The sequence below is a fragment of the Equus przewalskii genome, chromosome 7 (assembly GCF_037783145.1).
Source record: "Equus przewalskii isolate Varuska chromosome 7, EquPr2, whole genome shotgun sequence".
Lineage (NCBI taxonomy): Eukaryota > Metazoa > Chordata > Mammalia > Perissodactyla > Equidae > Equus > Equus przewalskii.
The window spans coordinates 569,952-592,813 of NC_091837.1; the positions used below are offsets into that span (position 1 = coordinate 569,952).

The window sequence follows — 22,862 nt, forward strand, 5'->3', positions numbered from 1 at the left end:
CAGGCCTCACTCTGGTGCAGGTCCCGGGGGATGCAGGCCATGGGGGGTGAGGCGCTGGGTGCACCCTGTCCTGTCAGCCCCCAGGGGATGGCCTGGTTGCACACTGGCTTCTGAGGGTGGGCGAGGAACTCCCGTTAGTCTGGAAGCCTTGGAGGGCTGAAGCTTGACTTTAGCGAGTAGAAGCTCCTTGAGGAGGCAGCTCTCTGCACCCGGGTCTGGTGGGGAGCAGGGCCCAGGGGGAAGCTGTGTGGCCCTCAGGGTGTCAGCCAGCAGCAGCAGCAGCAGCCCCACTCCTTCCTCACCTGGGCTCTCATCACTGGGCGCTGGAGGACAGGGCCTGGGGGCAGCCTGCCTCTGCTGGGGCTGTGCTGGTCCAGGCCTCCCATCATAGACAGGAGACCAAGGAAGAGGGCATCTCTCGAGGCTCCTCTCCAGATAAGGAAGCTTTGCGCAGCAGCCTGGCAAGCCTGCCTTGCCTCACACTTGCCCAGCACGGGCCCCCAAAGCCAGGGAAAGAGGCCCTGAGTGGGCAGCACTGAGCCCCTGAGGCACATGGGTTGAGGGGGGTGGTCCCGGTTGAAAATCAGGACATGCTGAAGTGCCCACCAGGCATCACCACACCCTGGGTGCAACCTGGGGGTGGGGCTTTGTCACCAGGTATCCCAAGAGAGGCATGGAGCAAGGAAAGCTGGGAGCAGGGGTGTCATGGGGTGGGCAAGGAGTCCTGGGCAAGAGGGCAGCTGAGAAGGAGCAGGGCCAAAGGGTGCACCCCAGAAAGCAGTGACGTAGAGGCCCACAGATGGACACTGAGGTCGGGCAAAGTGAGACCTGTCACACTGCAGCTGGAAGGCTACTAGCCTCCCAAAAAGAACAGTCCTGTCAGAGAACCAAGGTTAGAACCAGAGCAAGCAGCCATGCCGCCTGCCCCGGTGCGAGGTTGCCCGGCGTCGCTGGTGGGATCTAAGCAGGGGCCTGAGGGTAGAGGGCAGGTCCTGTGGTGCCCTGGGGAGCAGCTCAGCCAGAGCCCAGTGTGGGAGGGGTCACCGGTCACATGTGGGGACAGGGCACGCATGCACACCTCCTTGGCATCGCCTTTCCCCAGCAGACCAGCCTGTGCCAGCATGTGGCTGACTTGGAGTAAAGTCAACTTCCTGTCCATCTTTCTGTCCTGTTGTCCCATGGAGGCCCCATGGGAAAGAGGATCAGACAGGCCTCCCAGTGGGGCCAGGCCTGGCTGTAGGCAGCAGAGCTCCTGGTGCCTCTATCCAGAAGGAGGGTCTCTGAGGCCTGGGGATTGTGGGCCTGGGTTAGAAAGTCATAGCGATGGCGGTCATCTTTAGGAACTGGGGTGGAGCCGCTCCGGTGCTGGGTCTTCCTGTGCTCAGCAGCCAAGGCCGCCTCCCTGGGTGCCACACCCGGCCAGGCGGGCATCAGGTTTTCCCTCACAGCCCCCGACTCCTGCTGGGAACCAGGCAGCACATAGGGTCCTGTGCTCCATCTCGCTGTGGCTTGAACTTCATCAGCCTGACTTTGCAAAGGGCTGAAACCTAGGCCGCTCCGCTGAGAGCCCCGCTGTAACCCGGACTGCAGCGCCCCTGGCCCTGCACCCAGGGCTCCGGGAAGAGGCCCCTCCTGCCCTCCTGGCCTAGAGCTGCCTGATCTCTCCTGGTTTGTTTGGGAAACAGCTGCTGGAACTTAAGACTTAAATTTATGGGCATGTTGCAGTCCACAGATGAACTTTTACTGTCCTGATGAATTGGAAAGTTAAAGCAGAGGGGAGCCAGGCATGGCAGAATGGCTGTGGTTGGTGTGATGGTGGTGGCTGGGCCAGGGGCCCCGCTCGGCCCTGCGCATGAAACAGAGGAGAGTGCTCCTCCCGCTGGGCACGGCCAGCTCCCTTGCTCGGAGACAACTAGACTCCACGTTCAAAGTTGGACGCTCCAGTTGTGAAGCACAGACCTCTGAGGAGGAAGTACGGGGGGCCTCGAGGCCCTCAGCATCCCAGGCCTCCACAGGCGTCGTCCTCTGAGGCCCTCAGCGAGCGTGCCGGGCCCTGCCGTGCTGCAGCGTAGCTGCCAGCGCTGGCCCTCGAGCCGCATAGGTGCAGATGTGCCTCACCTCGCCCCTGGCTGCTGAAGTCTCTATTGAGGCCAAATCAGCATCTCGCAGGCAGGCGCCGGGAGCCGAGACGCAGATGAGGTTTCCCGCAGCGGAGCGTGGGTAATGGGAGCCAGATGGCGGCAGCGCTGAGTGCGCATTCCTGGCACCTGAGGTCATGCGCTAGGAGCTCCTGGTGGCCAAGGATCCTTCCGGGAGGGTCCTGATCGAGGACGGGCTCGGCCAGGGGCCACAGCAGTCACCAGAATCCTTCAGCCACCTTTGTCAGGAAGCTGCAGCCTCAGGGGCGCATGGTGACGCCAGGCCTCCCGCCTGTCTTCCAGTGGTGGCTTTCCCTCGAGCCACGGGGGTTTGGCCGTGGCCGTTGTCAGAGACACAGGTGGTACGCAGACCTGCGCCTTCCTCCCACACTTGGGGCAGGGCCCACGGCCTTGAAGCAGGGGCTGATTTACGGCCAGCAATATTTTTAGTTCTTTAAGTAATAATGAGGCCCTCACCGCCCCAGCCAGCCTGGGCTGAGTCGGACCAACCGCACTCTCCCTGCACTGCGCCCACAGCTGGTCGGCCAGGCATCCTCTTGTCCCCGCTGCATGACTGGCCCTGCCAGGAGCTTTCCTCTAAAGTGCCGGCCGCAGGATGCATGGGGCAGGTAGGAGGGAGAGCACAGGGCCCTGAGGCCAGTGAATTGTGGGCACACCCAACCCGCTGTATGACCGAAGCTTCTGTTGCCACTTCTCATTTCCTGCCGGGGGAGCCAGGCCATATGCCTTTGCCTCGGTGCCGGCCAAGTCTCTGGGAGGGGCTGCAAGAGTGGCAGGTGAGGCCGGGCACTCCTGTCCCTGTGGGCAGTCCTGGCCATCTCAGCCCCTCCCAGGTGGCAATGCTAGTGTGGAAGGGGTTCCCACGCTGCTCCCGACTTCCATCGCTGTGGGGACCACAGTTTAGGGCTCTCTGCTGAAATTCCTCTTCCGCTTGCTTGGGCTCTTGGTAGTCATCAGTGGAGAGCAGACTTGAAAGCAGCCCTTTTCTCCCTGGGAAACGTCTCCAATGTTAACAAATTCACATAAACGTGGAATCCTGAGGAGGTGACCCTGAAGGAGGAGGTTCCAGGGAGTCTGCTGCCTGAGCCCGAGGTCCCCTCCCTACCACTGGCTCAGGGGCAAAGTTCACAGGAGGGAAAAGGATGAGGGACCGTGCCAGTCAGCTTCTCAGCCTCATTCCCGGCTGCCCTGCCTGGTCCCTGAAAGTCGGGAGGGCTTACTCAGAGGGGCACCCACACACATGGGCACACATGGGATTTGCGCAGCGGCATCCACCCCACAGCCCTGCTCCAGCGTGCGCCCATCTTGGTGGCCTCTGCCTGGAGCCCGGGAACCTACAGCCACATGGGCAGGCAGAGAGGGAGGCAGTGTGGAGGTGAGGGGCCACACACCGAGGGCCCACCTGGGTTAGCAATGAGAGTCAAAGGCTGTGTGCTGCTGTCCAGCCACGAGCGTGTGCTAGCACAGGTAGGAAGCACACGGAGGCCCCCCAAGCCACAGTTCTGCCAGGCCAGAGCAGTGTAAGTGGGGCAGAGAATACAGGACGTGCAGAGACGATGCTGGTTGCAGTGGACGGTGGAGAAGGACGGGCCGTGAGAAGTGATCAAGGCTGGTGCCTGGGGCATCAGAGGCCCATGAATTGGTGGAGCCAGGCACTGGGGAGAAGCTGGTGGAAGGGCAGGAGGTTGGGCAGGGAGGGGGGGCCTTGACAGTGAGAATTGGGGCGGGCGTGGAGGTGGCCAGCCAGGTCGCAGCCGGGGCTGGTGCCCAAGTGCTGATTGCACTGGTGGGGAGCGTGGGCTGTGGCCAGTGCAAGCAGGGCTGCGGCGAGCGGCCTTCCGCCTGTGGGGTGCCGGGGGTGCTGTGTTGCTGCGGGGTTTTGGCAGTCCTCACTGTCAGGTTAGGTTCCCTTCTCCTCCTAGGCAGGAGGGAGCCTGGATGGTGAATGGGTGTTGGGCCATCAGACTCGTGGCTTTTCTTCTCAAACCTGTTAATTTAGTGAGTTGCGTTGTTTGATTTTTGTAACATTAAAACAACCTTATAGTCCTAAAATAACCTGCTATGTAGCCTGTCCTCTTCCGCACTCTGTGGGGCTCGGTCGGAGTTGTTCAGGGCCGTGTGTCTGTCTGTCTCTCGGCAGACTGAGCTACACCCCCTCTCCTGTTACCTCAGGAGCCCCAGAGCCCGGAGGCAGCGTGCCCTCCCCTCCTGATCTCTGCCAGGTGGGCAGGGGCCAGTCTTTGCTGGTGCGCCTGGGGCAGGCGTCTTCTCTGGTGAAGGTCTGATTTTCTTCTCGGACTACTTTAGGTCTCCTGCTTTCTTGGTAAGTTGCATTTTTCTAGGAATTTGTCTGTAGGCATAAAAATTTTCAAGCTATTTTCATACTGCCCTTTTTTTAGTTGTTTGTAGTGATTGTTTCCATTTCTGCTGTATTTGTAGGACTGTCACTTGTTTATTCCTGATCAATCTTACCTTTCTTGATCTTTAAAAAAAATCTTTCTTTTTCCGTTTCACCGTTTCTGCTCTGATCTGTCGCTCCCTTCTCCCCATGTTTTCTGGGCTCGCCCTGCTGCTGACTTGAGCCGGGTGTGTGACCCGTTCGTTCTCAGCCTTCCTTTCGCTGAGGCTTGGGTGACCTTCTGGCTGCGTCCCACACTGTGAGATGTCGCCATCTTCATCAGCACTCACTCTTGGTGGACCTGATTTTTTTTTTCGTTTTTAAGACTTTATTTTTTTCCTTTTTCTCCCAAAGCCCCCCGGTACATAGTTGTATATCCTTAGTTGTGGGTCCTTCTAGTTGTGGCATGTGGGACGCTGCCTCAGCGTGGTTTGATGAACAGTGCCATGTCCGTGCCCAGGATTCGAACTGACGAAACACTGGGCCACCTGTAGCAGAGCTCGCGAACTTAACTACTTGGCCACGGGGCCAGCCTCTTGGTGGACCTGATTTTTATTTGTTCTCTGACTGCTGAGCTGATTAGAGTGCTTTTATGTTTCCAAATATTTGGGGGGTTTTCCTCAGTTATTTTTTATTTTTCAGTTTCTAACTTAATTCCATTATGGTCAGAGAATAAGGTTTGAATGATATCAGCTCTTTGAAATGTGGGGGCCACTCCAGGTTTCCTAAGAATTCCACATGTGCTTGGGAAGGAAGTGCTGCTCCTTGCTGGCTGCACGGCCGTCCCTGACGCGCTGGGCCAGGCACATCGGCTGTCAGTCTGATGCCGCAGGGCCCGGGGCCTCTGGGAGGGTCAGGCGGAACCCCTGCTGCCATGCATCTTGCTGTCTTTTCCTATGTCCATGCATTTTTGCTTTCTGCGTTTTGAAGCTGGCTTAGGAACATGCAGGTTTAGAACAGTAATCTTCTCCTCTCCCCTGGGAACTGTCACTTCCTCCCTCATCAAACTCCCTCCCGTCCTGAAGAGCCATGCACACGTCACCCTGGAGCACCCAACCGACCGTTCCAGGGGCTCCTGGAAGGAGGAGAGGCTGTGCTTTAGTCTCCCTCATCGTCTCTGGAAAGGACTTTTGCCTCAAAGCCTGTCTTGCCAACTATGGCTCAGGCCAGGTTTCCTCTGGTCATGACTTCCTTTTATAGCATTTTAAAAAATCTGTTGCCTTTAGCCTCCCTTCAGGTGTAGACGTCTCTCTCTAGGACCCGGTTTGCACATGGATTGTACTCCTCGTGCCTGTTCTGCACCAAGTGTGTTCCCCGGGCATTCTTCCATCTCTGGCCCTCCTTCCAGAAGCCAAGAATGCCATCCTTCAGGCATCCCTCAGTGGAGGCCTCTAGTGTGAGCCACTTGCTGACAGTGCCCGCACTTCTAGGTGCTTCTCTGGGTTCATACCGCCCCTCTGCTGGGCTGTGGAGACCAGCTCCCAGCCTAGTCACCAACCTTGGTGGGTCTTTCCCACGAATTTTGATTTCTGTGTCTTCGTTTTTATTCAGTTCAAAATACTGTCTATTTTCCCTTGTGATTTCTTCTTTGATCCAGTGGTTCCTTAGAAGTACATTAATTAATTTCCAAACATTTGTTGATTTTGTAGATATCTTTAATCTAGCTTAATTCTGCTGTCAAGGAAGGTGCCCTGTGCAATGTCACGATTCAGACCTTTATTGAGGCTTGTGTTGGCCCAGCACATGGTGCGTCCTGGTGAAAGTGCATGTGGTCTGCAGGTGTTGGCGGAGAGTTCTGTCCGCGCGACTTAGGTTGAGGTGCTTTGTCGTGGTGTTCAGTCCTCAATATCCTTACCCGTCTTTTTGTCTAGTTTTCTTGCAGTTCCTGAGCGAGGTCTTACAGTCTCTGAGTGTAGTGAATGTGCCTGTTTCTCCTTGAGTTCTGTCGGTTTTGTCTGCAATTTTGAAGCTCTGTCATTAGGAATAGAAGCATTGGAGATGGTTAGCACATCCTGCTGAATGGTTGTTGGAAATGTCTGTGTCTCATCATGTCCTTTGTCTTGAAGCTGGCCTTGTCTGACGAACACCGCCGCGTGAGCTTTCTTAACGCTGCCTCTTTTCATGGTGCGTCTATTACTTTCAACCTATCTTGATTTTTTTGTACTTAAGACCATCTTTTGTAGTCTTGCTTTTTGATCCTTTCTAACAATCTCTGCCTTTTAATTGGAGCGCTTAGTCTGTTTGTACTTAATATAATTATTGATGTGTCTGGCATGAAGTCTGCTGTCTTGATACTTGTTTCCACTTGTCACTTCTGTTTTTGACCCCCACTTACTGCTTTTCTGCCGCCTTGTGTGTTAATCAGAAATTTAGTTTTGAGTATTCCTCTCTTGGCTTCTCTATTATAGGTCTTGTCATGTTTTTCCAAGTGGGTACTCGCAGGCTAACAGTACGTACGCATCCTTAACTTAGTGTTGTCCCAGTCCCCACCCGCTTGTCACAACCCCACACTGGCATGATCCCACTCACCTGCACTCCCACCCTTTCTGCTGCCGCTGTTATGTATTTTATTTCTACACACATTATAAACTCCACCTTATAATGGCATTGATTTTGCATTAAATCATCAGTTGTTATTTCTTAAAGTTTATAGGAAATCAACAACATAGTATTTTATATTTACTCACCTGTTACCATTTCTGGTGCTCTTCCTGGAGATCCGAGTTTCTGTCTTGTTTTGTTTCCCTTCAGCTGGGAGAATATCCCTTAGCATTTCTCATAGTCTAGTTCTACTGGCAAAAAATTCTCTAGCTTTTGTTTATCTGAAAAATGTTTTTATTTCACCCACCTTTTTCAAGAATTCTGTCTATAGAATTCAGGGACGTTAGTTTTGCTTTTCTTCATGCACTTTAAAATTGTTGTTCCACTGTCTTCTGGGCTCTGCTGTTTCTCTTGAGAACTCATCATATCTTATCGTTAGTCCCATCCACATCATGTGTCTCCCTCCGTGGCTACTCTCCAGATCTCCTTTTCATCTGTGCTTTCAGCAGCGTGACTGTCCTGGGGCCTCTGTAAGTCAGACAGTTTGACATCGTCCCATTGGCCCTTGAGGAGCTGTTGTGTTTTCTTCAGCCTTTTCTTTCTCTTCTTCGGGTTGGATAATGTCAATTGCTATGTCCTCTAGTTTACTGATTTTTTTAAAAAAAATAATTTCCCTTCTGTTGTTAAGCCATCCTACAATTTTTTTATTTCATTATTGAGCTTTTCAGTTCTACATTTTCTATTATTATTTTTTTTTTATAAAAGACTTTTTTTTTTTTTAGAGCAATTTTAGGTTTATGGCAAAATTGAGAGGAAGACGCCTGTTTCTCTTTTCTGCAGGACATTTGTTACATTGATGGTCCCAGAGTGACACGTTATCACCCAGAGTCTGTAGTTTACGTTAGGTTCACTCTTGGTGTTGTACGTTCTGTGGGTTTGAACAAATGTGGATCCACCGGTATCCACCGTTACAGACTCACAGACAGTATTTTTGCCGTCCTGAAACCCTCTGTGCTCCACTTAATCATTCCTCTTCCCCCACTAACCCCTGCCAACCGCTGACCTTTTTACTGTCTCCATAGTTGTGCCATTTCCAGAATGTAATATAGTTGGAATCACAGAGTATGTAACTTTCTCCAATTGGCTTCTTTCATTTAGTGATATGCATTTAAGTTTCCTCCATGTCTTTTCATGGCTTGATAGCTTCTCTCTTTTTAGCGCTGAGTAATATTCCATTATCTGGATCGACCACAGTTATCCACTCACCTCCTGAAGGACGTCTTGGTTGCTTCCAAGTTTTGCCAATTGTGAATGAAGGTGCTGTAAACACCCATGTGCAGTTTTCTGTCTGGATATAAGTTTTAAGCTCCTATAGGTAAATAGCAAAGACTACAGTTGCTAGATTGTATGGTAAGAAATGTTTAGTTTTGTAGGAAATCACCAAACTGTCTTCCAAAGTGGCTGTGCCATATTGCATTCCCACCAGCAATGAATGAGCGTTCCTGCTGCTCCATGCCTTCAGCAACATTTGGTGCTGTCAGTGAACTGGACTTTCGCCATCCTAACAGTTGTGCAGTGGCATCTCGTTGTTTTAATTTGCAATTGCCTGATGATATATGATGTGGAGCATCTTTTCATCTACTTATTTACCATCTGTATGTCTTCTTTGGTGGGGTGTCTGTTAAGGTCTTTGGCCCGTTTTTTGATTAGGCTGTTTGTTTTCTTATTATTGAGTTTTAATAATTCTTTGTATATTTTGGATAATAGTCCTTTATCAAATATGTCCTTTGCAAATATTTTCTCCCTGTCTGTGGCTTATCTTCCCATTCTCTTGACAGTGTCTTTCACAGAGCAGAAAATTTTAATTTTAATGAAATCCAGCTTGTCAGTTCTTTCTTTCATGGAGTAAGTCTTTGATGTTGTATCTAAAATGTCATCACAATTCCAAGGTCATCTAGATTTTCTCCTATCTTACCTTCTGGGAGTTTTATAGTTTTGTGTTTTATGTTTGAGTCTATGATGGATTTTGAGTTAATTTTTATGAGGGTGTATGGTCCGTGTCTAGATTGACATTTTTGCATCTGGATGTCCAGTTGTTCCTGCACCATTCATTGAAAAGACTCTGCTCCATTGTGTTGCTTCTGTTTCTTTGTCAAAGATCACTTGAGTCTCTGTATGTGGGTCTGTTTCTGAGCTCTCTGTTCTGTCCCACTGGTCTCTGTCTGTTCTTTTGCAATACGACAGTGTCTTGTCTTTACAGTAAGTCTTGGAGTCAGGTAGTATCAGTCCTCCAACTTTGTTCTTCTCCTTTAATATCATGTTGGCAGTTCTGGGTTGGTTCTTTTTTATAATTTCCATTTCTTTGCTAACAGTTCCTATCTGTTCACTCATCAAGGCAATTTTTTTTGTAGTTCTTTGAATACATTGCCTTTCATTTTTTGAACATATTTAAATAAGTGCTTTAAAGTCTTCATCTGATATGTCCAACATCTGTACCATTCTGGGCCAGTTTCTCTTAACTATGGGTCATATACTCCTGCATCTTTGCATGTCTGATACTTTTTGTTTATGTGCTGGATCTTGTAAGTGATATGTGATGGAGACTCTGAATTCTAGTATTTTGCTCTGAAGAGTGTTTACTTTTGTTCTCACAGGCAGTTCAGCTCCTGGCCATTCACCTTGAGCTTGTGCGGCCTTGGGTCCCTGCTCTGTCAGGGCAGCTCTGTGGAAAGCCCAGGCCCTTCGCAGCTCCTCTCATGTGGTGGGACTCAGCTCCCAAACTCTGCCTCCCATTCAGACCTTGCCTGGGGCGTGGTCCCAGCCCTGTCTCAGTAGGTGGAGAGGGGCCCTGCCTGCCGGTCGGTCCTTGTTCCTGAAGCATGGCCACTGCAGCACCTCAGCTGGTCTTGGGTTGTCGAGCAGTCTTTGCCCTTGGGCCACTGGGCCTGAGATCACTGTTGATCTCTTTTATCTATTTAACCCTGCAGCAGCCCCCGTCTGGTACACCCTATGTGGTGCCCTGAGCATGCACAGACCTCACACGAGGACTCATGAGGAACCACACACGATCTTCAGTCCCTTCCCCTGCTGCCTCCTTGCTGCTGCCTCACCTCACAGATTTTCAGCTGCCCTAGCTGCCCCACACTGATCCTCGCCTCCTCAGCTTCACGTGGCTGCTGGGCTCCGCCTGGACCTCATGGCCAGGACATTTCCCTGGGCAGAGAGCTGCCAGGGCACTGGGGAGGCTCGCCTCGTCAGCTGCTCCTCCACCCTGCTGTCCAGTGCCTGCACACGCTTGCTTAGTGTGTTTTGTCCAGTTTGACGGTTGTTTACAGCGTCAGCGTGGGTCTGGTACCAGTTGCTCCGTCACAGCCACATTCCTACGGTTCTTGCATCATGACTGATAAGCCTGTTGATTTGTCCAACAGATACTCCATCCTTCGTTGTGTTGTACCCTCTGTCATCAGCTCTGCTGTATAGTCTATCTCAGGGCTTCTGCTCTGAGTTCAGTCTTTCCTATCGCTAAGAATATAGAACCCTGATTCTCTTGTCTGCAGGCTCCTGGTATCTTTCCCAATCATTCTTTTGGTGTCTCTTATGCACAGTACAGATTTGGATTTAACTTTGGAAGCCAATCATGAATCTATTGAGTGTATTTTTATTCCTTTATGGAAAAATACAAGGGCAAATACTAGGAAACCATAGTGCCTGATGTTGGGGTGGGGGGGAAAGTAATGTTTTTGCCGTTGCTTACACTGGGGTCTCAGATAATCTCTCAATAGGAGGTTGACTGTTGTGTCTTTGGCCTCAGATGACAGAAGATGAGCAAATCAGTGAACTTCACAAGCGCCCCGTCTCTCGCTGTCCTCCCGTATTTCTGTTAGTTACATAACCGGTTCTTTAGCCATAATCCTCGTATTGTTTTAGACGTAATCCCACAGGTGAGTAGATCCAGCGCGCTCTGCCAGACCATTTGCCGTAGTTCTCCAGTTATCTCTTACAAGACTGGAGTTAATCTTCTAGTCCTTCAAGAAGAGCTTATGGGAGCATATTCTTTGAGTTCTTACATGTTAAAAAATGTTCGTCTGTTGTCTTTATACTTGAGCCACAGTTGGCTGGATGTAAAATTCTTGGACCGTGCCTCCCTTCGCAGCCCTTGCAGGCTTCACTCCACCGTCTGCTGGCACAGACGTGGCCATGGAACGTTCTGAGGACAGCCTGAACCTTACCCTCATAATCGACTTGATCTTTTTGCAGACTACTGCAAGGACATTTTTGAGCTACCAAGTCCATTGATTTTACTGAGGCATCTCTTGACGTTGACCATTCTCTAGCCCTTCTTTGAACTTGGATCATAAAACTTCAGTTTCTAGACATTACTGTTGATTTTCTAAGTCAGTGAGTGTTGGAGCCCTCCACCTGCTGTGCACGGCTGCGGCTCTCTGCCGGCCACCGTGACCCTGTCCCTTCCTTCTCACTCACTTGGGATCATTCCCACTCTTGCCATCTTGTCTCCTGTCTCCTCCAGCTGTCTCGGTTCCCCTTCATTTCTCTGAATTTTTCCTTCCACTTCCACCCTGCACTCTGCTAGTCCAGATTTCCTGCTGTGGGTTCTTGTTTTACAGAGATAATTGCTTCGTGAAGTTTTGTTTTATTAATTTATGGTAAAAATGCTTGGTGACAATTTCTGTTTGCTTCCGAGGAAGGTTGCCTTCTGTTTTTCCGTGTTTCTTTCCCCCTTTTTCCTTGTGTCTTGGTAGAAATGAGTGATTCTCAACTGAGGCCACCATGCCCCAGCAGGAGGTGATTGGGAGGAAAGGGTGCAGTGAGTGGCTGGCGAGGGCGACTTCTGGGCAGCAAGGGCTCATGGTGCACAGGGCTAGGCCAAACACAGCATCACTGGAAGGAAGTGGCCATTTTGGGTTGTCATAGTGATACCAAAGTGCCTCTGTCATTTAGTGTTTGGGGACAGAGATGCCAGATTGCCCCGCAAGGCACGCAGCAGTCCTGTGTAAGCAAGAATGGCCGTGACCACAGAGGCAGTGCTGGTTTTCTGCTCGCTGCAGGGGACACGTGTTGGGGAGGGGTCCTCACCCAGCACTGAGTGCAAGGGCACTCAGCCCCTGGAGAGAGGCCAGCTCCCGGCGGTTCCACGCACTAGGATGTGCCTGTGCACCTCCTGGTTTTGTCGTGCCTCCTCCCTTCTCAGAGCCCGGCCAGGCACTGACATTGTGCCTGTGGCCAGGGTGGCATGCCCTGAACGGCTCCTGAACCTGGCCTTTGGTCATCCTCACTTGTCCTGCCCATACTCTGCTAGTTCCCACTCTTGGTGGCCCTTCCAGGCCCCTTGCATTTCAAGGTTTCACTTCCCTCTTAGTGTTGCTGAAGATGGAGTTGGCATTTCTTGTACTCCTCATGCTTTGGGTGAATGTGAGGTTTCTCCAGAAGGGAGAAATGCTGACTTCCTGCTGCTGTCGAGCTAGAAATGCTGCCTCTGATCTGGATGCTAGGGTGCAGTATATTTCTGTGGTGAGGGGCTCTAGGAGCTGGGAGCCCACTGAGGTCTTTCCTAGGGCCTGACGAAGAGAGATTCAGGGCTCTCTGAGGGGAGGGCTTGACATCCTCTGTCATAACTGAGGCTTTGGCTGAGGGCAAAGGTCAGGCCACTCTCGTCGGCAGGTGCACCGGCTCAGGGGTGGGGGTGGGTAAGTGCGCAGGAGCATGTGGCCATCATGGTGGGCTGTGTGTCCCTCCATGTTCCAGCTGCCAGACTGGGGCGTCCATGGGTGAGAGCCTCTGTGACGGGTCTGAGAGGCCACCTAACGCTCCTCCCTGCTGCTCTTGATCCTGTAGGCACTCAGGACTCAGGAACTCACCAACCCTGGAATCGCTGATGTCAAGATCCGGCCAGACCGCAAGATCCTGGCCACTGCAGGCTGGGACCATCGCATTCGTGTGTTTCACTGGTGGACAATGAAGCCCCTGGCTGTGCTGGCCTTCCACAGCGCTACCGTCCACTGTGTGGCCTTCGCCACTGACGGCTTGTTGGCTGCGGGATCCAGGGATCAGCGCATCAGTGTCTGGTCACTCTACCCACGCACGTGACTTGCCCGCTCCCTTGTCAGGATGTGTGGAGGGCAGGGAGGTGGGCGCCCGCACTCCAGCCTGACCCAGGTGTGTGGAAACCATATGTGGGGACCCTGAGGATGGCAAGTCGCGGGTTCTCTTCCAGTTACGAGAAGAGCCCAGTCCATGGAGTCTTTGCTTTCTGCACGAGGCTTGTGTTTCCTTTCATGAAATACAGCATCTGTACAACTGGCTCTGTGGTTTGAAAGGAGTAACTGGGCCAGACACCTGGGCGTCTGTGACCCAGGAGAGGCTAACCTGGGGGTGCTCTCCGATAAACTTCTAGTTGCAAACCTACGGGCTCGAAGTACAAATTCTCCAGGTGACCCCCCTGATTCCCACGTCGAGTCAGAGCTGAGAGCCATGCTCAGACCCTCCACTGGGGAAGGCGGTCAGCGCCTGTCCAACCGAGTGTGACCCTAGGTCCTGCCAATTCCGCATGGCTTCTCACCTCAGGATGGCCAGGAGCCCCCAGCACGCAGCGCTGAGGGCAGGACCAGTAGAAGGAGGTGACTGGACTCCCAAATAGCAGGGCAGGAAGAGGGTGCCACTGAGGGACAGCCAAGGCACCTCCAACAGAGAGCTTGTGGTGTAGGGCCCGGCCAAACGCAGGGGCAGGGGGAGGAAGTGCCACCCCCAAGGGAGCAAGACCTAGGAGGACGAGGGGCCAGCTCCAGGGCAGCTTCTGGGCATGAAGTGCAGAGCATGAGGGGCGGCAGTCACGGCCCTCTCAGTGACCAAGGGAGCAGGCCACAGCTGGCAACACGCACATGGGGCCGCTGGGAATCGGGGCAGCACCCTGTCTCCTCCCGCGTACGACTGAGCCCAGGGGTCAGGGCGTCTTCTCCTAAAGCCAGGCCATGATCGAGAAGAAGGGACCCTGACAATTGGGACCAGGCTGTGGGCAGACTCCAACGAAGCTCAGGGCCCTTCCTTCCGCCAGCTTCTTTTCCAGAAGAGCGCCCTGCCAGCCCTCTTTTACCTCAGGGACCTAAAATAGCCCCGAGGCAGGGGCCTTGCGGGCTGCTCAGGCCCCGCCCCCACCCTGCTCTGCTGATAACCACCCTCAGGTCCCAGCCGGCCCCAACAGAAGAGGTACAAAGAGTGACCCGTGATGAGACGGCCACACTCCAGAAGAGCTACATGGTTTCCCAGCTTATGCAGACAGAAATCTGGAGAACACGTGTGGGATCCAGGTGGCGGGAATATGAGACACATCAGGCCGATCCCTTGAAGCAGGCCCACTAACGGGGTCTGGACTCACTGTGGCAGCTTGAGGGTTAGGAAGGGCTCCAGGGTTTGGTTGGTTCATTGAAAATGGACCAAAAGGCAAGGACACTGCTTGCAGCTGAAATGACAGAACCGCCTTGGTGCACCGTAGAAGGAGGCATCCGAGGGCTTGGGGAGATTGGGGTGTTCCAGGGACTTCCCCGAGACCCGTTCACTCAGCGCAGGAGGGTCCAGAGGACGCGCCTTCCGCACGACTGGGAGGGGAGCCCGGCATCCTCGACGAGCTCTGCGTCGCTCTTCTCTGCAGGTCAGAAACCGCAGAGGGAGCTGCTGCCACACAACAGGGATCCTTAAGTGCAGTGGGATCGTGGGATCCCATGGTGACACTTACTTGCTAAAGACAGGGTGGGCGTGGGTGCCGTCAGCACTCTGGCCTGCAGAGACGCAGGCGCGGGCTGGTGATGGTGGGTCCCTGGAAGGGGAGCTGGCAGGCAGCCTGCTGAGGCCTGAGTTGGTCCACAAGAGCAGCAGTGTTCTGTATCCAGGGAACAGACATCTAACCTGAACCACCAAAACAGGGACGGCCCCTCAGTTACAGACCAGGCCCCTTGAGGAAAGACCCCACTACACTGCCGACAGTGTGTCCTGCTGGTCTCCACGCAGCCTCCCCCAGGACCCGCGGCCGCCCCCTGTCTGAGCTCACGGACCTCCCAGCTCAGGGACTCACCTCCCTTGTTGGTCCCGTTGGACAGAGGGCCTGCCAGGTGTCCTCTGACGCCTTTGGAGGGACCATGCCACCCCCAAGTGTCCTCTAGCTGGGTCGCCGGGATGCTGGGGGACGCATCCAGAGGGATTCCGCATTGTGAAGAATGAGAGGGGGCAGCTCTGCTTAGGCTCATCAGACAAGAGGGCAGCTGCCGCATGAGCCACACTCTTGGTGCCCCTCACAGGGGGCTTGTCAGCTCAGAGGTGACGAGGGCAGCCTTGCTGAGCCACAGGCTGGCCACAGCTCCCACAAGAGGCCACGTGCCAAGGGTGTCCTGGGGCGGCAGCTGTGGTCTGCTCAGTGCCAGCTCAGAATGCACACCAGCTGCCTCACCTCAGGGAGGCGCCATTTGCTGACCTGGCGGAAGGCAGCAGGCGCTGGGCTGTGTGGTCGTTTCAGAAGGTGAACCTCTGCTGGTCCTGCCCATGGCCAGGCTCTCATGCTGCACACCCTCCCTGACCTCCAGCAAAGCTCCATGGCCAGTGCCCCCTCCTGTGGGAGCCTGTTCTGGAGACTGAACCAGAGGCGATGGTGGCCACAGGTGACGCCAAACAGCAGAGAGTTCTGTCAGACGGCTCTCAAGACCCGCCTGGCCTTCCGCGAAAGCAAAGCACTGAGCGCACAGGGCGAGTGGTGCCAGCCTGCCCTTCCCAGTGGGCTCTCAGGAGAAGGGCTGCGCGTGGAGGTAGCTACAGGGAGGGTGGCCCACACTGCCCCACAGCCCTGCTGGCACCCCGGGCAGCACGTCCACCTGCCTCAGCTCTTGCCCTGAGCGCCAGGTGCCACTGGAGCAGCCTCAACGGGCGCTCTGTCCATAGCTGGGGAGATGGCACCCTGCCCTGTCCTCAGCTCATCAAGATTCTCAGCGACTGTCCTTCGGCAACATCTCTGTGTTTGCACCAATAGCTGTGGAGGAGTGTGTGCAGATGAGGGGACAGGGCGCTGTAAGTCAGCATGAGGTTCACTAAACCCAGAGATGCTTCCAGAATGTCTGAGGTGAGCTGGGCGTGTTGGCTGCCAGCGTCTCACCCTGAGAGATGGTGAAGAGGAGGCCTTGGCAGACTTAGACCTGGTGTCCACAGGTGGCCCTCGCCTTCGTGCTGAAGACAAGGGCAGAGGCGCACAGAGGGTCACAGGCAGCTGACCTCGAGCTGAGCTCTGGGCTGCCCCACCAAGGTCACACGTCCATGAGCAGTGTCCCGAGGCTGTCTTGTGGCTGAATCTTGGTGTCTGAGGGCCGTGTGGGGCTGTGACAGCCCCTGCGAGCCCTGCATGCCTGCCGCGGCCCTCGCCCCACTGTGCATGCCAGGGCCGTGTGCCTGGGGCTGAGTGGGGAGGCAGATGGGTTCCTCAGCCTCCGGGGCCTTATGGCTGTCAAGGGAGAGGCTGGTGGCCAGGACTTTTGTTCACTCAGCTGAGCCACCTGGGACACTGGTGGCACCAACTGTACTAGCTCATTAGTGTCCGAACCAGCAGGGCCCTCCTCTGCACCCACGGTGGGGCCCACGGCTTTGCAGAGCACGGCCTCTGTGTCAACAGGACCTGGGGCATTAGCCAGTCACCACCAACCTCACCCATCTCAAATGCCCCACAGCATAATAGGGAACAGGGCCCCACTCCAGACGCCCGGCCTGGGGAACATGCTTCATGTTTGCAAAGCCTCACACCGTCCTTGTCACATGCCCAAAGCTGTCTTTCCCCAGACCTGACCTGGCAAGGGAGACATGCTCCAGGACCCAAGGTGCACAGGGGTGCAGCCATGCTTGGTGGGAGGGCTTGAGCCAGTATCCCTGAGTGTCGCAGGCTGGGCTGCAGAGGGCACGGTGCATCCCCACGGCTCTCATGGGACAGGCAGGTGCTCTGCAAGGAGGAGCTCTGCTCCACGCACTCCGAGGTTGCTTCTTACTGAAGGCCACGTGTGCCCTCACCCTCAGTCCCTTTGACGTTAACTTAGGGCCCTTTGCATTCTGGGAGCAGCTTCTTTTTCCTTAACATGGATGCGCATAGCGGCTTTATTCATAATAGCCCAAAACTAGAAACAGTGGAATGTCTATTGACAGGGGAATGGGGAGTCAGACTGGTACGTCCATACGGAGCGTTCCCAGCATGAAGAAGAGCCGACGGGCACCATGGGACTCGGGGTGGAAGGTGTTGCGGTGGGCGCCTGCCAAGGCCGTTGTGGGCAGAGTCTGGCGCAGCCCAGCCCCAGGAGGGTGGGTGTCTATAGCAGGGCTGCCCGCATGCCCCGGGGCGATGCCCTCGCAGAGGCTGCTCTGGGCCAGCCTCCAACACTCGGAGAAGCCGTGGATGGCGTGGGCAGAGGATGAGGGTGGAGGGGGGCATGTGTCCCACAGCAGTTTTCTCCAGTCTCCATTCTAAACCACAATACAGAAGGCCTGCCTTTCTTTAAAGGCACTTCCCCGTGCTCCTGTCAGTCCATGAAGCCTGTCCTTGGAGCCCAGTTGCCAGTGGTGTTCCAACCCATCAGGCAGACAAAGGATGAGAGCAGGGCTCGGGCCAGAAGCCCCGCTCCTGGGCACCCCTACAGAGGGTGGTACAACGGTTCGCGAGCTGACAGGTGTGCTCGCCTGGCCCTGTGCAGGGCTGGGGACTGGCTGCAGGTGGGGAGGCAGTGTCCAGCCACGCCGGGCCCGTGTGCCCTGTGCCCTCCTGTCAGGCATTTTCAGCAGGACCCTCCCCAGGCCCAGCAGCTCCTCGAACCCCCAGCCACAACCGTCCGTGGCATTTGGGTGGCTTTGTGAATCAGCCCTCTGGTTTCCTCCCGGTTCCCAAGGGCCTTTTCTGGCTGCTTTAGCTGTTACCAAGCTGCCGTCTTGAGGCCTGGAGTGCTATTTCTTTCAGGAGTCGTTCTGATTTTTTGCAGTCCGCAACGGCTAACCTGTGACAATTCTGTGCCACAGGCATCGGCGTTGTCTTCCCAGCAGTCAGCCTGTCCCCTGAGCTGGCAAGAACTGGCGAAGGCTGCGTGCGGGTGCCGAGGGGAGAGGATGTGCGGCCAGGGCAGAGCCCGAGACTCCGGGACGAGCGCCGGAGATGCGCTGGACAAGCATCGCTAGTCACGTGTCCTGGGGTGTCCTCGCACCCTCCACAAGACGTTTCCTAGTCCTGCCCCCCCGAGAGGTGCGGAGTTTGTTCACCAGTCTCTGAAAGTGTCCTCCACTGCCATGCTTTGGATGCTCGCAGCCTGAGAACGCATACTTAGAAATAGCCATCGACGTTTCTCGCATGCAGCTCTGGCTCTGGCCAGGGGGTTCTGCCATCTTGTCCTTATTAGAGGAGCCTCTCTGGGTCAGGAGTGTGGGCCCAGCATGGCTGGGCCTCTGCTCGGGCATCACGGGTGGCAGTCAGTGTCACCGTGGCGGGGTCTCTCCCAGCCCTCGTGGTCATTGACGGACTCCAGAGCGTTGCGCTGTGGGACTGAGGCTCCTGGCTCCTGGAAGCTGCCCAGTCTCTTTCACAGCCAGCAGGAGTGGCCTTGGGGTGTTCTGTGAGGTGACGGTTGTGGCTCAGCCTGGGATCTAGACACTTCTCCCTGCCGCCTCCTCCAGTGCAGGGTGAGGGCCCCTCTGATCAACGGGATGGCCAGGGCTGCAGCAGATCCCACTCCAGGCCATCTCCCCTGGAAGACAGGGACACAGCTGTGCAGGGACAGACAGGTGCTGGCTAGCCGGCACAGGCAGGTGAGTGGCCCAGCATGCGCACCTGGCGAGAGCTTGGCCCAGAGGAACCTGCTGCCGACCCTCTTCCGGCCCCGTGGCCGCCCTGCAGCATGGGTCCCCGGTCATTCCTGCCCCGTGGGCAGGCAGCGCTTACTGTGCATCCCACTGCCGGTTGAGTCCCTCTGGACAAGGGGAGGCAGCTGTGGCTGTGGAGACTCTCCCACCTTTGCCCATGCTCCCCGAGTTTCACAGATGTGTCCTCTGCAAATACCCAGACCAGTGTCTGGTGGTGCGTGAAGTCCGCAGAGCTGGACGCGGTCCGCGGGCGCCCAGGGTCCCCAAAGAAAGGAAGGGCCGGCCGGGCGCAGCGTCTGGGAGACCTCGTGGCGCCCGCTCGGCAGGCCGGCTCTGTGCTGACGTGCGGTGCGTGTCTTACACTCCCAAGTGAGCGATGTTCAGTCAGGTGCACCTGTGTCTCTGCCAAGAGGCCACGACACCCTCTGCACAAAAGAACTGTTTGCACAAAGGGAAAACCTTCCTTCAGGGGGTTCTTTAGAAACGCTTGATACTCAACTAGCTATAACTTCATGGGAAAGCCTCGTGTTAAAAACGAGCTGGCACGGATGGAAACCTCGCAACTGAGCTTGCCCTGCACCTGTGCTTCGGCACAGACGAGCTGCCCGCCCCCGCAGCTCCGGGGGCATCCCCGTCCTCACTCTGGTTTTCACGGGTGTTGGGGACAGCTCGGACCTGCCTGGACTCAGCTTCCCCAGCCCAGTGGGCAGTGGTGCTGCCTCATACCAGCTCGTCCAGGAGACCCAGTGGGAGCCAGACAGGAAGGAAGCATCTCGTCAGATGGGGCTGAGCAAGACTCGGAGGTCCAGGCAGCTGCGGCTGAGCGGGGCAGACACACTGACCCGCCAGACAGACGCCCACCAGGTGGTGGATCGCCAGTTCTACAGAAGGAGTTCCAAAACCCTGCTCAGGGAATCCACTCAGGAGAGCATCTGAGTGGGAAAGTCGAGCACCAACCATGGGAAGTAGGGTGTAGACATGTGATGTGCTAAACCGGACGAGTCAGCAGGCACTGACGGGGACACACCCAGCACCCGACCTGCTCGCAGACCCTCTGAGCGGGGTCAGGTCCCAGCAGCCACCAGGACCATCAAGCCCATGCGCCAAGAGGATTCACTGCTTGGCTCTTCCGAGGAAAGTGTGCTGGGCCCCCAGGGGGTCGCTGCTTCTGTGGCATAGGGCAGACGGGGGTGTCTTGTTGCTGCCACAAAGCCAGAATACCTTCAGAGGTGTGGGGAACAGCGCTGAGGTCAAGGGACCTCCCACACAGACCAGCGAGACGTCTGGCATCAAGATGACAGTCGCCGTCATCTGTTTGAACAGGCGAGACTTTGCTAAGGCCAAGAGTTCTCACTGACACGCAGGCAAGAGAAGTCAGTACGAAGTCTGCTGGGAAGGGATTGAAATGGTCAGATAGGCCCAGTGCCTGCAGAGTGTCTGTGTCCCCAGACTCACGTGTGGAAACCGAAGCCCCAGGTGATGGTGTCAGGAGGCGGGAACTTTGGGAGGTGATCAGGTCATGAGTGGGACAAGCACCTTATGAAAGAGGCCCCAGAGAGAGTCCTCGCCCCTTCCAGCAGGTGGGGACACAGGAGCCAGGGAGCAGGCCCTCGCCAACACTGAGCCTGCCTTGACCTTGGACCGCAGCCTCTGGAACTGTGAGAGGAGTCTCCGTTGTTTCTGAGCCACCCAGTCTGTGGTATTTTGTCACAGCAGCCCGAGCCCACTGGGACAAGATCGTTACGTTTCTGTTGCTCTTTCTAAGCTGTGTAGTTGCTCGCTTCATCCTGTCGCAGTTCTCTGTTGCTGCGTTAATAAACCAGCCCACACTGAGCTCTGTGCACGTGTTGTCCGCGGGTAGGAAGTCAGAGTGGCTTGGTGGGCGCTTTGTGTCTGCTCCACCTGGCGGGGGCCTGGGAGGGCTGGGCACCGGGGCGCCCTCAGTGCAAGCACCTTCTTGTGGCCTCTCAGCAGGGTGGTCTCAGGGGAGTCAGGCTTCTTAAGTGGGGACTCCAAGAGCTCGTCCAGCAAGCCAGGCGGAAGTCAAGAGCCTTGTTTGCTCAGCCCTGGTATCGGGGAGGGGACACAGACTCCATCTCGTGATGGAGGAGGCCAAAGTGTTTGCAGCCTTTGCAAGATAAGGCTCATCCTTGTTTCTCTCTGTGTAGCAAGAAAGAGTGAGCACAGACAACTGAGACCACAGAACTGGGGTGAAGGGGCCAGGGGCGGGGAGCCAGGTGGCTGAGCCCTGGGGCTGCAGAGAACACACATAAGAATGAATGAGAAACAATCAAGAGAGAACCTCGGAGCCGGCCCCATGGCCAAGTGGTTACAGTTCCTCATGTTCCACTCTGGTGGCCCAGGTTTGCGGGTTCAGATCCCAGGCACAGACCTACACCACTCGTCAAGCCATGCTGTGGTGGCGACCTATGTACAAAATAGAGGAAAATGAGCACAGATGTTAGCTCAGGGCCAATCTTCCTCAACAACGAAAGATGAAAATTGGCAATGGATGTTAGCTCAGAGCTAATCTTCCTCAAAAAAGAAAAGAGAAGCTAAAAAAGTTGGGTGCTTTTAGAACCAGTGTTAGTGAACCTCGCGTTGCGTGTGGTGTCTTTCCTAAGATGTGAAGTGTTTTTAGATCTACTATGTTAGGCTTCTATTTTTCATTGAATATGTAGAAGTGTTCTTAATGAGTTTGCAACCAATGTTTAAATGTCAGGGAAATTTTACTTTGTTACATCCCTAATTTTGATTTATCAACTAGTTAGAATGTGACTATATAGAGAATTATTTATTACACAACATATAATTTATTAACCTTGAGAATTTATTAAACAATTGGCTTTTTGTGTGTGTGTGGAAATTTCAAACATAGACCAAAATGAAGGGGAAAACAACAACCCCCCATGTAGCCAGGGCCCGGCTTCCACACTAGAGGCCTCGCTGCGCCCAGGCCCGCAGCGGCGGAGGATCTGTGCTCGCCATCCGCATCCCGGGATGGAGTGCCCGGCAGCGGAGCCATGCTCCTGGACATCTCCAGCGTGCGTGGAACATGGCAACAACTCTGTCGGATGTGAGTGGGCGATGTGCCTTATGAAACGGTCTCTGTTCCTCACAGACGAGCCCGACGTCCAGTGTCTGACCGCGTGGACGGCGGGAGGATGGAGTCAGCTGAGGCTGCAGCCACACGGGCAGAGCGCCCCCACCATCCCTCTCCATGACCACCAGACGCCACGGCCCTCTTACCGGTGCACTTGGAGAAGTGAAGAGCGAGAACCTGCCGTTTTGCTAATTGAGAACCCTAAAGCTCTTCCCAGCACACTGTTCGGCTCCGTTAGAGGGGCAAGAAGAGAAGAGACACTCCAGAATGGGGTCAGAACAGAGAAGGGGCCTTTATATGTAACAGGAGAACTTATGTTCAATGACCTTTACCCTCCTTAGGAGATGGTTGTGTGAATGGGGACAAAGTCCCACTACCCAGTAACACCCTCCTGCTCCTTTGCAGCTGTCCCCCCTCCCCCACAGCCCGGCACTGTGGTCTGTCCCCCATCTCCTCAGCTTTACCTCTTCCAGACCGCGTGCTGACAGGTCAGAGTGTGGCGCCTCCCAAGCCTGGCTCTTCCACTCACGGGACACAGGAGCCACCCAGGCTGTTCCTTCCTCTTCACTGCTGGTCCTGCTCGGGGGTGGAGGGACCACAGTGCTCACCACCCACCTGCCGGACACATCTGGGGTGCATCCTGGTTTGGCCACACCAGCCACCGTGGACGCTGCAGTGTGAGTCTCTGTGCGTCACTTGAAGCCTGGCCAGCCAACCTGAGCCACGCACAGTTCTGCATTCTGGGCCGAAAGGCTGCTCCCGAGGAGCGGCTTCTGTCCCCAGA

At 55.0% G+C, this 22,862-nt stretch overlaps 1 protein-coding gene across 6 annotated transcripts in view; it reads left to right on the forward strand.

Annotated features, from left to right (window-relative positions):
• The window catches only part of GNB1L (G protein subunit beta 1 like), a 58,377-nt gene extending 44,959 nt beyond the window's left edge, over window positions 1-13,418 (forward strand). For all 6 annotated transcript variants that reach the window (XM_070628072.1, XM_070628074.1, XM_070628070.1 and 3 more), the window contains one exon: window positions 12,952-13,418. In XM_070628072.1, coding sequence (XP_070484173.1) covers window positions 12,952-13,203 — 252 coding nt within the window. In that variant the 3' untranslated portion in view covers window positions 13,204-13,418. The remainder of the gene's footprint in view (window positions 1-12,951) is intronic.
• The last annotated feature ends 9,444 nt before the right edge of the window (window positions 13,419-22,862 follow it).